General features: G+C 39.6%; 1 protein-coding gene across 1 annotated transcript in view; it reads right to left on the bottom strand.

The window, feature by feature from the left end:
- LOC124585185 (protein KIAA0100) overlaps positions 1-15,745 on the bottom strand; it is a 323,014-nt gene that overhangs the window by 201,750 nt on the left and 105,519 nt on the right. The window contains exons 11-15 of the mRNA XM_047131392.1: positions 6,878-7,053; positions 6,599-6,738; positions 6,212-6,377; positions 5,843-5,983; positions 2,607-2,793 (exon numbers count right to left, since the gene is read on the bottom strand). Of these exons, the coding sequence (XP_046987348.1) occupies positions 2,607-2,793; positions 5,843-5,983; positions 6,212-6,377; positions 6,599-6,738; positions 6,878-7,053 (810 nt within the window). The remainder of the gene's footprint in view (positions 1-2,606; positions 2,794-5,842; positions 5,984-6,211; positions 6,378-6,598; positions 6,739-6,877; positions 7,054-15,745) is intronic.

The following is a 15,745-nucleotide window of genomic DNA, read 5'->3' as shown; positions in this document are numbered from 1 at the left end:
AAACCTAAATCTGGATGGTTGGATGCGATTTGAAGCATCATCCTCCCAAATACAGGTCCAATATGCTAACCGTATCGCCACCTCGCCTGGTCTAGTATAATGGAGACACAGGAATTATGTGCAAAGTTTAAATGGATTGTAAATTGTGCTCTGGAGAAGTATGTGCCTACTGGGTGGATTAAGAACAGAAAAGATACACCATGGTTTAACAATGCTGACAAAGCAAAGGCTGCTGCACTCTTGGGTCAAAAGAGGAAACACAGATGATGACAGGCAAGTGTTCATTGAGATTTGTGCATCTGTAAAAAGACCTATGAGTGAAGCATACAACAATTACCACCATCATACTTTAGCAAAAGATCTGGCCAGTAAACCGGAAAATTCTGGCCCTTTGCAACTCACTAACAGCATCTAAGGCTTCTATTCAGTCTGGTGTGGCGATGAAGACAACAAAAGGAAAGCCGAAGTTTTAAATTTTGCATTTAAGAAACTATTCGTGCAGGAGAACCACAAAAACATACCATCATTTTATCATTACACAGACTCAAGTATTGACGACAAGTGATAGGCATCCCTGGTGTAGAGAAACAACTGAAAGAGCTGAAAACAAATATGTTGCCATGTCCGTGTAGAATCCCAGCATAAGGTGTGCTCACTTGTGTGAATGAATCTCTTTTTCTAATCAAAGTCTTGGCTGAAAGCTTTGTCTAAGTATCTTTTAATTGAGGCTGTCTACAATTTAATGCATTAGCTTTATGGTAAATAGCAATCTATCTTTTCCTACATTGTTGATAAATTTCCTTAAGACAGAAAAGCTCCTGTCCACTGTTTTATAAAGCATGGCTCTTGTGAAATTCAGCTTGTCTCTTGTCTCACATGATACACTGTGAACTATAGTTGAAGGGATCACAGGCAGATTCCATATTTCTTGATTTCTGAAAAGCAGTTTACACAGTGCCCCCCTCCAGACTGTTGACGAAGGTACGAACGTACAGAATAGCTTTCCAGAAATGTGAGGGGATCGAAGACTTCTCAAGTAATAGAAACCAGTACAGTATTCTCAATGGTTGGTGTTCAACAGAGACAAGGGTATCATCAGGAGTGACCCCAGAGAAGTGTGATAGGACTGCTATTATTTTGCATATAAATGAATGATCTGATGGACAGGATGGGCAGCAATCTGCAGCTGTTTGCTGTTGATGATGTGGTAATGTTAGCCAGCTCTAAATGAAGAAAAAGGTACATTAATGCATTTGAGTAGGAAAAATAGAGCCATAATGCTCAAAGGCAGCATTAGTAGTGTGCTGCTTGACACATCACATCATTTAAATTTCTGGGCATAACACAGCAAAGCAATATGAAATTGGGCAAGCATGTAAGAATTACAATAGGGAAGGCGAATGGTCAACTTCTGTTTATTGGGAGAATTTTAAGAAAGTGTAGTTCATCTGTAAAGGAGATCACTTATAGGACACTAGTGTGACCTATTCTTGAGTACTGCTAAAGTGTTTGGGATCCACACCATGTCAGATAAAAAGAAAACATCTAAATAATTTAAAGATGCTCTGTGAGATTTGTTACCAGTAAGTTCAAACAACATGCAAGTATTATGGAGATGCTTTTGGATCTCAAATGTAAATCCCTGAATGGATGGTGAAATTCTTTAAGAGGGATGCTGTTGAGAAAATATGGAGAACTAGCATCCGAAGCTGACTGCACAACAACTCTACTGCTGCAAACACACATTTTGTGTAAGGGCCATGAAGATAAGAGAGATTAGGGCTCACTCTGTTTGTGAGTGGAACAGGAGAGGAAATGATTAGTAATGATATGGGGTGCCCTCCACAACGTACCGCACGATAACTTGCAGAGTATGTATGTAGATATGTAAATGTAGACAAGTGCACATTGTAAAAGTATTGTGTAAGGAACTGACAATGGTCTTGACAAAAAATTAACCTGGATTTTGGGGAAGTGATTCAATGGAATCATCAAAAATATTAATCAATTTGAACAGGTGAGCATCATTATCTAAGGAATTGAGTCCACTGCACTTTCTTGCTGAATCTGTCTAACAATAAAAACCACTCACCAGTACAAACAGTTAACAAATTCATGGTTTACCAGTGACATGCAAATTCTCAACATTATTGCTATATACAATGAAAAAACATAACAGCATACAAGTTACAAATAAATTATTTCTCCAATAACTTGTCAGCATTAATGGAAAAGCAAATCAATGCCATATTTTGGTGTAAAAAAAAAAGAGTTTTAGAATTAGGTATATGTTCCAACAATGTCAAACAGGCGTGTCATTTCAAGCATCTGACAGCTATGACTTTAGATATAAATAACAGGTGGACGGATTGTAGTTTTAACCTGGAATTAGCATTGCCTACGGAAAATAATAATTGTACATTACAAAATTACAATTTATGCAATGCAATTTCTCAACTTAAAATTCTGCTTTCATATTTGACCACTTCTTAGAAAATTAGTCACATATTTAGACACTAAACTATATTTCTTCTTCCAGCACTTTCAGTAACAATAACAAGTATTCAACAGCAAAGTTACTGGTATATGCCTAACAGGTAACTTACCAAGTTCTATTCCACGGTAAGACAAAACCCTCTGTGTTTTTTCTTTCTAACATAATTTCTTTATTTTCTTTGATATTTGAAATATTCAAGCCTTCAATTAAGAATATGTTATTTCCATTCACAGAGATCCCTAATGATCCGGTCTGGAAGCTGTAGTTCTTGTCTTTAAGACTTGCAATGATTTCTTCTATAAAAAAAGAGAAGAACAACAGCTTTAAACTAATGATACAAAAAAGTAGCTAAGTTCACAAACAAAACAGAGCAGATGAGAGAAGTAAAAGAAAGCATTGAATAACAGAAAAATACACTGAAGCACCAAAGAAACTGGTGTAGGCATGCATATTCAAATACAGAGAGATGTAAACAGGCAGAATACGACACTGTGGTCGACAACATCCATATAAGACAACAAGTGTCTGGTGCAGTTGTTAGAGCAGTTAGTAGTTCTACAATGGCAGATTATCAAGATTTGAATGAGTTTGAATGTGGTGTTATAGTCCGCGCACGAGCGATGGGACAGAGCATCTCTGAGGTAGCGATGAAGTGGGGATTTTCCCACATGACCATTTCATGTGTGTACCGTGAATATCAAGAATCTGATAAAACATCTAATCTCTGATATCACTGCAGCTAGAAAAAGATCTTACAAGAACAGGACCAATGACGACTGAAGAGAATCATTCAATGTGACAGAAGTGCTACCCTTCCTCAAATAGCTGCAGATTTCAATGCTGGGCCATCAACAAGTGCCAGTGTGTGAACAGTTGAACGAAACATCTTCAATATGGTCTTTCAGAGCAGAAGTCCCACTCGTGTACCCTTGAAGACTGAACGACACAAAGCTTTATGCCTCGCCTGGACCCGTCAATACCGACATTGGACTGTTGATGATTGGAAACATGCTACCTGGTCAGACAAGTGTTGTATCAAATTGTATCGAGTGGATGGGCATGTATGGGTATGGAGACAACCTCATGAATCCATGGATCCTGCACGTCAGCAGGGGACTGTTCAAGTTGGTGGCAGCTCTGTATTGGTGTGGTGCGTGTGCAGTTGGGAGCGATATGAGACCCCTGATACATCTAGATGCGATTCTGACAAGTGACACATACATAAGCATCCTGTCTGATCATCTGCATCCATTCATATCTATTGTGCATTCCGATGGGCAATTCCAACAGGACAATGTGACACCCGACATGTCCAGAATTGCTACAGAATGGCTTCAGGAACATTCTTCTGAGCTTAAACACTTCCTCTGGCCACCAAACTCCCTAGATATGAACATTATTGAGCATATCTGGGATGCCTTGCAACGTGCTGTTCTTCACAATCTCGTACCCTTACGGATTTATGGCCATCCCTGCATGGTTCATGGTGTCAATTCCCTTCAGTACTACTTCAGACACACCAGATGTCATGTTGCGGCACTTCTGCATGCTCACAGGTGTCCTACACGATATTCGGCAGGTGTACCAGTTTCTTTGACCCTTCAGAGTATGATGAGCTGTTAGGATTCAGAACTGGAAACACATTAACTTTCATTATGAAAAAGTGCATTAGGACAACAAGAAAAAAGGATAGATGTAAAAAAGACCTTTAAGAGTAGAATGTCTGAGAACCTAAGACAAACAAAAGACATAAAAAATGAAAAAAGACAAATGATACAATTCTGAAAGAGCATGAGATAATTCTAGAAATGTTAAATAAACGTTACGAACTGCATCATGTAATATGAGTACACACAGCTACAGTTATTTTTATTTTGACAACCTATTTAGGCCAAAATTTGACCATACTCATGTCATAAGGTGTGTTTTTGACTGTGCATTTTGCAGTGGGAATAATTAATCAACCTCTTGAAATACTACATATTGATATAATTTGTTATACAGGGTGCATCAAAAAGAATCATCCAATTTGGCATGTCTATGTTTCTGAAACTAATAAACATATACAACGAAGTTTGTTTTTCAATGAACGAGAAGCTGAAAACGTTTTTTTAACATCTTTTCATAAATGTTTAATATGCCCCCCTTGATATGTCAAATTTTTCCCACACTGCAGTGAACATGTCTTCAGCTACAGCTTCCACAGCTGATGCGATGTCTCAGTTCATTCATTGTTGTTGGTAACATAGGCACATAAGAAGAGTCCTTTATAAGTCACCACAAGAAATAATCACATACAGTCACGTCCAGTGAACTTGGGGGGCCAGAAATGTAACGCTGAATCATTTAGTCCAGTGTGACCAATCCACTGTTCAGTAATACTTTGGTTTAAAAATTCCTGCACTTCTACATGCCAGTGTGGCAGAGCCCCATCCTATTGGTAAATGAAGCCATTCAAATCAGTCTCCAAATGTGAGGAAAAAAAGTTCTCAAGCATATTGAGATATGTGCTTCCTGTAATGGTGGATGCGATCAACGTCTGTATCAGAGACTCGGCGCTATTGGGTTTACACAAACAACTTGTTTCTCAGAATTGTTCATGCCATCATCTAATGCTCTGTGCTGTAGGATGATTCACACCATACCTAGTACGAAAGGCACACTGAACATTTATTACTGGCCCACACTGCGCAAAACACTGAACAAAAAATGCTTTCTATTGCCCGAACACCATTTTTTCTCTGACTGAGGTGGGTGCACACTGCTGCTACCTAGTGGGGACCATGTAACACTCAAGAGTTTGCTATTTCCATCAGTACGTTGTTAACGCATATATCTCAAATAACATAATATTTACGATTTTTTTTGAACTGGATGATTTGTTTTGATACACTCTGTATAACTAATCATATACTTCTGCCTTCCAGTGTACACTGTCAATATATTTGGAACATCCCTCATGTTGGTTTACTGCCACAACTGCCAAAATTAAATAGGTAAAACGGACACGAGTGCACTAAATCCAAAGCAGTTCGGAAAGACAGACATTCCATGAACTACAATGTTTCACTGTAGTTACAGGCATAGTCGTCATTAGTTTTGTGTATGATATTGCAGCATGAAGAAAGCAGTGAGGGACTATAATAAATGGATGTTAATCAAGTTTTAACTCTAAATGACTGTACGAAAAATGATCATTGTAGATAATAGATTACATTGAAGAGTGACAAAATGTTTATTAGTCTTACCGTGTATCTTCCAGTTTGCATCTAGTAATTATGGTCCCCCTTCATTCACATTACTCTGTCAAGCGAGTGACTTAAAACAAGAATCTTCAGAACTCACCTGACGTTAAAACAACATGGTGGTTCTGTGAAAGGTGGATCCCGAAATGGAACTGGCCCTTCACTCTTATGGTCATTCCTCTACCACCCTGGAAGTGATCCTTATGCAAATTGTGTTGCTCTGCTGTTCTGGTGGTTTGAGCTGCAGTAGTAAAGTAAAGAAAAAAGTTTTCATGTGTTAAAATTCTGAAGGATTTGATCTCATATGGAAGGTTTCTCATTAAGCAATAACTACACAAATTGTGTCTTTAGGAGAGAGAGTACTAGCACAGTTTGCTGGCAACAGCACCCGAAAAAAGGTAACTGTATTGCTGTGTGTTCTTAGGTCTTGTCTCTACAAAATTTTATTCAGCTAATAACAATATCTCACCTGTAATATTTGAACAGAATGAGTGTATTTCTTCTACCAATGTCAGAAGTTTAAGGTGCAGGTTTGTACTCCATGTTGAATGGAATTCTTCTAGAAGATGTATACTTATATCATATGTACTATATTTGCATCCAATACGAGCTAGTTTTGCATAACTTGCAAAAGACTGAAAGAAAGAATGTGGTTGTATTACCAAATTACAATAAATAAATTATGTGTAGCTTTTTCAGAACAAATATTTAGCACTTTTCGTAAATATAAATATAAATAATAATAATAATAATAAGTGATTACTGACTGAACAAAAAAATTAATATTTATATTCATGAGCTTTATTATTTCTAGGCATAAAATAATGTATTTATACTATCTTAATTCTGTACTAGCCTTTATTTCTTCAGACTTGAGGCAAATATACTGACTCTTTGTGGGTAGAATTGAGGCCACTTTTGCTCCTTCAAGGATCACACAAAGCTTTGAACTGGTACTGTCTGTCTGCATTGAATCCAATCTGACCATTATGCAAACTGCATAATAATAAAAGGAACACATTTGAGTATTTAAATGTTCACAGGAAAGGTGGCATTGTAATTTCTATTGTTTATATTACAGACATCTCTTCCATATAGATCTTGTTCATAGTAAAATGCCACATAAAATATTTACCATTTTTATCTGCGAAGAAAAATCCATTGACATGGGACAGCGAAATGTTGACAACAGAAGAACTGATGAACTGCTGAATACTGGTCTGATTCTTATTCCCAGAAAAACTGTGCATTACCTTTTGGTTATTTTGCACATTTGAGCCTTTTGGAGCAGGTCTGTATTCCTGTATGCACCTGAAAATTTTATAAAAGGAAAACTATATACATATATCTAAAAACAAAGATGATGTGACTTACCAAACGAAAGTGCTGGCAGGTCGATAGACACACAAACAAACACGAACATACACACAAAATTCAAGCTTTTGCAACAAATGGTTGCTTCATCAGGAAAGAGGAAAGGAGAGGGAAAGACGAAAGGATGTGGGTTTTAAGGGAGAGGGTAAGGAGTCATTCCAATCCCGGGAGCGGAAAGACTTACCTTAGGGGGAAAAAAGGACAGGTATACACTCGCACGCGCAAACACACACACATATCCATCCACACATACACAGACACAAGCAGACATTTGTAAAGGCAAAGAGTTTGGGCAGAGATGTCAGTCAAGGCGGAAGTACAGAGGCAGAGATGTTGTTGAAAGACAGGTGAGGTATGAGCGGCGTCAAATTGAAATTAGCGGAGATTGAGGCCTGGCGGATAACGAGAAGAGAGGATATACTGAAGGGCAAGTTCCCATCTCCGGAGTTCTGACAGGTTGGTGTTAGTGGGAAGTATCCAGATAACCCGGACGGTGTAACACTGTGCCAAGATGTGCTGGCCATGCACCAAGGCATGTTTAGCCACAGGGTGATCCTCATTACCAACAAACACTGTCTGCCTGGGTCCATTCATGCGAATGGACAGTTTGTTGCTGGTCATTCCCACATAGAAAGCTTCACAGCGTACGCAGGTCAGTTGGTAAATCACGTGGGTGCTTTCACACGTGGCTCTGCCTTTGATCGTGTACACCTTCCGGGTTACAGAACTGGCGTAGGTGGTGGTGGGAGGGTGCATGGGACAGGTTTTACACTGGGGGCGGTTACAAGGGTAGGAGCCAGAGGGTAGGGAAGGTGGTTTGGGGATTTCATAGGGATGAACTAAGAGGTTACGAAGGTTAGGTGAATGGCGGAAAGACACTCTTGGTGGAGTGGGGAGGATTTCATGAAGGATGGATCTCATTTCAGGGCAGGATTTGAGGAAGTCGTATCCCTGCTGGAGAGCCACATTCAGAGTCTGATCCAGTCCCGGAAAGTATCCTGTCACAAGTGGGGCACTTTTGGGGTTCTTCTGTGTGAGGTTCTGGGTTTGAGGAGATGAGGAAGTGGCTCTGGTTATTTACTTCTGTACCAGGTCGGGAGGGTAGTTGCGGGATGTGAAAGCTGTTTTCAGGTTGTTGGTGTAATGGTTCAGGGATTCTGGACTGGAGCAGATTCGTGTGCCACGAAGACCTAGGCTGCAGGGAAATTCTCTTAATAAGAACAGTCCAGAAACCATGCTGGGAATAATACCAGAAAGAAATTAACTCAAACACACAGTTGATAATACCTACAATAGCCAGTTTATAACAGATTTGTTAGAATGACTACAGCAACAAAAAACAACATATTCCAAGGGATTATAGGAAAGAATACATCCTGTATTGCAACATGGAGGCAGAATACCTAGACAGAAAATATCAAGAAAAGACAACCTAGTCTTCAGAGACAGGATCTTACTCTCTATTCATGAATCATATAAGAAAAGATGGACAGAAAGTACAAAAAAATCTAGAATTGGCTAACAGCAGTAGGAAAGTATAGTCATTCCAAAGGGAACGAGGTGAAGCAACAGTCATCCCGAATCAGAATCTGACGTAACACCTTCCCAAGTAGTGTTACACAAAGAAACTTGCAGAAAACATAAAAGTTGATCTGGTTTTCGAAAAAGAAACAAAGAAGCAGCTTAAGGACAATAGAGAAAAAAATAAAACACCCTAATCTCTCCTTACCCTTCATAGAGGAGCAGCTTGAGGCAGTAATCAAATACCTCAAAAACAGGAAAGCTGCCAGACTGTATGGTATATTTCCTATTTCCCTGCTCATTACACAACTAACAAAGAAAGCACAACAATGGTTGCTGCTACTATTACACTTTTACAATGAAATGCTGGATAGTGGAAAAATTTCTCAGCTATTTAAAATCGCAAAACCTATTGATTTACTTAAGCCAGGAAAACCCAAAGAAGACCTAGCAAGCTATCGTCCAATCACACTACCAAGCATTTCTTACAAGATGCTGGAAAGGCTTCTGTATAACCGAATATATCCATAATTGATGCCATAACCACACTACACCAAGCAGGATTTCTTGTGCATCAAAGCTGCTGTGAGCAAGTTCTCATCTTGAGATCATTTGTAGAAGCAGGCTTCTTATAGAAACAGAAAACCTCAGTGTCACTTACTGATCTCGCAGCAGCATATGGACACAGTGTAGCTGGATGGATTAATGTATAAGCTAAATCAAACTGATCCAAACACAAAGATCAATGCTCTAATGGAAAACATGATTAAATATAGCTCTTTCAAAGTTAAACATTGGAGAAACATAAGTAAATTTTATGCCATATCAAATGGTCTCCCATTGAGTAAGGTTCTGCCCCCGCTTTTATTTAACCCGTACGCCAGTGACATAACCACTAATGATTCTATGAGTGTAGCTACAATGACGAACTAGCGATTGCAGCTCAAGGTAACACATTTGAAGAAGGTGAAAAAATACTTACTAATGAGCTAGAAAAGAAAGTGGAGACATTGCTAGAACCCTAATATAATAGAAGTCAGCTCATTCCACCTAACCAACAGAATCTTCCACAACAAAAAAATTGTGACCTAGCTGACACCTCAAATATTTGGGTATGACTCTCAACAGGTACTTGACATTTAAGAGACAAATGGAACTAACAAAAGCTAAAATCGAGAAACAACGTATTAAGGAAAATTGCTGGTGCTAGCTGGGGATATAACACAAACACCTGTTTACGCTGTCACCGAATACTATTCTCCGGTTTGGAGTAGAAGCAGCCATGTTAACAAAATAGATATTCATCTATATGATGTGATAAGGATCGTGACAGAAACACTCACATCTACACCAACACCATGGATGTCAGAACTCGTTTATACTGGTCTCCAGCTCTCCAATGATAACAAGCAACAACACATGAATGGATGAAACTCCAAAGATCCAGAGACTTACCTATTCATGAAATATTGAGCAACTTTGCATGCATTCGATTAAAATCTAGAGAACCAATTTGGGTAAATACTGGGCAACTCACCCCAGAAAGCTATAATCTACAAGATGAATGGAGAAATCACTGGACTTCCATCTATGGTCATAAGAATTTAGGTAACAGAGACCCAACTATCCAATCCCTAGATGTAAATCAATCTAAAAAATATGGACTGATGATGACCAATGTGACTGCAGAACACTGGAACAAACTATGGAGCACATTTTGAACAAATCCCCATAAAGAAAATTCATGGATGCCCAGAAACACTTTATAGATGCGACATAACCTCTTGGTTCATCCCTATGAAATACCCAAACCACCTTCCCTACCTTCTGGCTCCTACCCTTGTAACTGCCCCCGGTGTAAAACCTGTCCCACGCTCCCTCCCACCACCACCTACTCCAGTCCTGTAACCCGGAAGGTGTACACGATCAAAGGCAGAGCCACGTGGTTTACCAACTGACCTGCCTACACTGTGAAGCCTTCTATGTGGGAATGACCAGCAACAAATTGTCCATTTGCATGAACGGACACAGGCAGACAGTGTTTGTTGGTAATGAGGATCATCCTGTGGCTAAACATGCCTTGGTGCACGGCCAGCACATCTTGGCACAGTATTACACTGTCCGGGTTATCTGGATACTTCCCACTAACACCAACCTATCAGAACTCTGGAGATGGGAACTTGCCCTTCAACATATCCTCTCTTCCTGTTACCCACCAGGCCTCAACCTCTGCTAATTTCAAATTGCCACCCCTCGTACATCACTTGTCACTCAACAACATCTTTGCCTGTGTACTTCCGCCTCGACTGGCATCTCTGCCCAAACTCTTTGCCTTTACATATGTCTGCTTATGCCTGTATATATGCGGATGGATATGTGTGTGTGTGTGTGTGTGTGTGTGTGTGTGTGTGTGTGTGTGTGTGCGCGCGTGCGGGCGCGCGGGCGCCCGGGCGCGCGAGTGTATACCTGTCCCTTTTTCCCCCTAAGGTAAGTCTTTCCGCTCCTGGGATTGGAATAATTCCTTACCCTCTCCCTTAGAACCCACATCCTTTCGTCTTTCCCTCTCCTTCCCTCTTTCCTGATGAAGCAACCGTGGGTTGCAAAAGCTTGAAGTTTGTGTGTGTGTGTGTGTGTGTGTGTGTGTGTGTGTGTGTGTGTGTGTGTGTTTTATTGTGTCTGTCTACCAGCACTTTCTCGTTTGGTAAGTTGCAGCATCTTTTTTAATATATCTTTCCCATGTGGAATGTTTCTTTCTATTGTATATATATTTTTTCTGTAAGTCATGCAATGAATAAATAAATAAATTGTCCAGAGTACAGATGGAAAAGAATGGTCCTTGCAAAACAATAGGATTAGTAGTTGATTTATTGGGGGTATTCTGAAAGATAAAATAAATTCAAGGTTGGTAGTCTAACACTGAAGCCACTGCCCTATTTTGGAACTTATTTACTTACTCACATTCATACTTCAATTTTGCTACAAGCTGGACACCTACATGAAGAAAGGCATATGAAATAATCTAAAAATATGTGAAGTGGGGGCTTTTAGGCAGAACTGGCAATTTTGGCTCCATATAAAATATGAAATGGATTATTTTAGTTACATTTTCATGACAAAGGACAAAAAAGAAACTTACATACAGGGGATGTGAATGTTTAACATTTACTGTCCTATATTATAATGTAAAAGTGAATAGTGTAAACCAGTTGTTGTTGTTGTTGTTGTTGTTGTGGTCTTCAGTCCTGGGACTGGTTTGATGCAGCTCTCCATGCTACTCTGTCCTGTGCAAGCTTCTTCATCTCCCAGTACCTACTGCAACCTACATCCTTCTGAATCTGCTTAGTGTATTCATCTCTTGGTCTCCCTCTACGATTTTTACCCTCCACGCTGCCCTCCAATGCTAAATTTGTGATCCCTTGATGCCTCAGAACATGTCCTACAAACCGATCCCTTCTTCTAGTCAAGTTGTGCCACAAACTTCTCTTCTCCCCAATCCTATTCAACACCTCCTCATTAGTTATGTGATCTACCCATCTAATCTTCAGCATTCTTCTGTAGCACCACATTTCAAAAGCTTCTATTCTCTTCTTGTCCAAACTATTTATCGTCCATGTTTCACTTCCATACATGGCTACACTCCATACAAATACTTTCAGAAACAACTTCCTGACACTTAAGTCTATACTCGACGTTAACAAATTTCTCTTCTTCAGAAACGATTTCCTTGCTATTGCCAGTCTACATTTTATATCCTCTCTACTTCGACCATCATCAGTTATTTTACTCCCTAAATAGCAAAACTCCTTTACTACTTTAAGTGTCTCATTTCCTAATCTAATTCCCTCAGCATCACCCGATTTAATTTGACTACAGCCCATTATCCTCGTTTTGCTTTTGTTGATGATCATCTTATATCCTCCTTTCAAGACGCTGTCCATTCCGTTCAACTGCTCTTCCAAGTCCTTTGCTGTCTCTGACAGAATTACAATGTCATCGGCGAACCTCAAAGTTTTTACTGCTTCTCCATGAATTTTAATACCTAGTCCGAATTTTTCTTTTGCTTCCTTTACTGCTTGCTCAATATACAGATTGAATAACATCGGGGATAGGCTACAACCCTGTCTCACTCCTTTCCCAACCACTGCTTCCCTTTCATGCCCCTCGACTCTTATAACTGCCATCTGGTTTCTGTACAAATTGTAAATAGCCTTTCGCTCCCTGTATTTTACCCCTTCCACCTTTAGAATTTGAAAGAGAGTATTCCAGTTAACATTGTCAAAAGCTTTCTCTAAGTCTACAAATGCTAGAAACGTAGGTTTGCCTTTCCTTAACCTTTCTTCTAAGATAAGTCGTAAGGTTAGTATTGCCTCACGTGTTCCAACATTTCTGCGGAATCCAAACTGATCTTCCCCAAGGTCCACTTCTACCAGTTTTTCCATTCGTCTATAAAGAATTCGCGTTAGTATTTTGCAGCTGTGACTTATTAAACTGATAGCTCGATAATTTTCACATCTGTCAACACGTGCTTTCTTTGGGACTGGAATTATTATATTCTTCTTGAAGTCTGAGGGTATTTCGCCTGTCTCATACATCTTGCTCACCAGCAGGTAGAGTTTTGTCATGACTGGCTCTCCCAAGGCCCTCAGTAGTTCTAATGGAATGTTGTCTACTCCCGGGGCCTTGTTTCGACTCAGGTCTTTCAGTACTCTGTCAAACTCTTCATGCAGTATCTTATCTCCCATTTCGTCTTCATCTACATCCTCTTCCATTTCTATAATATTGTCCTCAAGCACATCGCCCTTGTATAAACCCTCTATATACTCCTTCCACCTTTCTGCTTTCCCTTCTTTGCTTAGAACTGGATTTCCATCTGAGTTCTTGATATTCATACAAGTGGTTCTCTTCTCTCCAAAGGTCTCTTTAATTTTCCTGTAGGCAGTATCTATATTACCCCTAGTGAGACAAGCCTCTACATCCTTACATTTGTCCTCTAGCCATCCCTGCTTAGCCATTTTGCACTTCCTGCCGATCTCATTTTTGAGACGTTTGTATTCCTTTTTGCCTGCTTCATTTACTGCATTTTCATATTTTCTCCTTTCATCAATTAAATTCAATATTTCTTCTGTTACCCAAGGATTTCTATTAGCCCTCGTCTTTTTACCTACTTGATCGTCTGCTGCCTTCACTACTTCATCCCTCAGAGCTACCCATTCTTCTTCTATTGCATTTCTTTCCCCCATTCCTGTCAATTGTTCCCTTATGCTCTCCCTGAAACTCTCTACAACCTCTGGTTCTTTCAGTTTATCCAGGTCCCAACTCCTTAGATTCCCACCTTTTTGCAGTTTCTTCAGTTTCAATCTGCAGTTCATAACCAATAGATTGTTGTCAGAATCCACATCTGCCCCTGGAAATGTCTTACAATTTAAAACCTGGTTCCTAAATCTCTGTCTTACCATTATATAATCTATCTGATACCTTTTAGTATCTCCAGGATTCTTCCAGGTATAAAACCTTCTTTTATGATTCTTGAACCAAGTGTTAGCTATGATTAAGTCATGCTCTGTGCAAAATTCTGCAAGGCGGCTTCCTCTTTCATTTCTTCCCCCCAACCCATATTCACCTACCATGTTTCCTTCTCTCCCTTTTCCTACTGACGAATTCCAGTCACCCATGACTATTAAATTTTCGTCTCCCTTCACTACCTGAATAATTTCTTTTATCTCGTCATACATTTCATCTATTTCTTCATCATCTGCAGAGCTAGTTGGCATATAAACTTGTACTACTGTAGTAGGCATGGGCTTTGTGTCTATCTTGGCCACAATAATGCGTTCACTATGCTGTTTGTAGTAGCTAACCCGCACTCCTATTTTTTTATTCATTATTAAACCTACTCCTGCATTACCCCTATTTGATTTTGTATTTATAACCCTGTATTCACCTGACCAAATGTCTTGTTCCTCCTGCCACCGAACTTCACTAATTCCCACAATATCTAACTTTAACCTATCCATTTCCCTTTTTAAATTTTCTAACCTACCTGCCCGATTAAGGGATCTGACATTCCACGCTCCGATCTGTAGAACGCCAGTTTTCTTTCTCCTGATAACGACGTCCTCTTGAGTAGTTCCCGCCCGGAGATCCGAATGAGGGACTATTTTACCTCCGGAATATTTTACCCAAGAGGACGCCATCATCATTTAATCATACAGTAAAGCTGCATTTCCTCGGGAAAAATTATGGCTGTAGTTTCCCCTTGCTTTCAGCCAGATGATGATTAATAACTACACACAAATATTGTGACGGCTATCCAGAAAGTAGCCTCCAATTTCAAGTAGCATGGGAAGTAGGGCACAGAATGATAAAATCACTCCAACAACCCACGCAGTCAGTCAATGTGATTACACTGGGAGAGTAAGAAAGCAATATTTCTTCAGGTTTCGATACAATAGCCATTCAATATGAATGCTATAATTGAGAATCCAGTGAAATGTGAAATTTGTTCTGCAACACAGCGCTTAGAGGCAAAAAATCACCTAGCTCTTCATGTTTATTACGGAATTTGTGTTGTATATGAATCAAATGTGATGCTTGCTTCAAAGTAAAGAATGAATGTTTATGATGGTGTGAGATCATACTGCCTTGCCATCAAATCAAAACATGCACATCAAACTTTGTCAACAAGAAAGATTATGGCTACTATGTTTCAGAATGCTGAGGGAATTAGGTTTGTAGATATTATGCAGTGTGGAACTGCATCCAGTTCTGAAACTTACTGTGAGACATTAAGAAAACTGAAAAGAGCTATTCAAAACAACCAATACAGTCTCTTCACGGCTGCTATACAAGATAACACATGATCACATTTTGCTGGAAACTTCAAGAATTCCTTGATCAATTGAAATGTAACTTTTTGTATGCCTGCTCTACAGTGCAGGCTGGACTCTACATGATTTTCAACATTCCACACGCACCCCCCGCCACACACACGCACCCCCCGCCACACACACGCACCCCCCGCCACACACACGCACACACACACACACACACACACACACACACAATGATGCTAATGAAATACAAGTTTCATACACAGCCCTAATCAAAT

This window comes from Schistocerca americana, chromosome 1 (genome assembly GCF_021461395.2).
Source record: "Schistocerca americana isolate TAMUIC-IGC-003095 chromosome 1, iqSchAmer2.1, whole genome shotgun sequence".
Classification (NCBI taxonomy): Eukaryota; Metazoa; Arthropoda; class Insecta; order Orthoptera; family Acrididae; genus Schistocerca; species Schistocerca americana.
The sequence above is the reverse complement of the archived record's forward strand: the minus strand, read 5'-3'. Positions and strand labels throughout refer to the sequence as shown.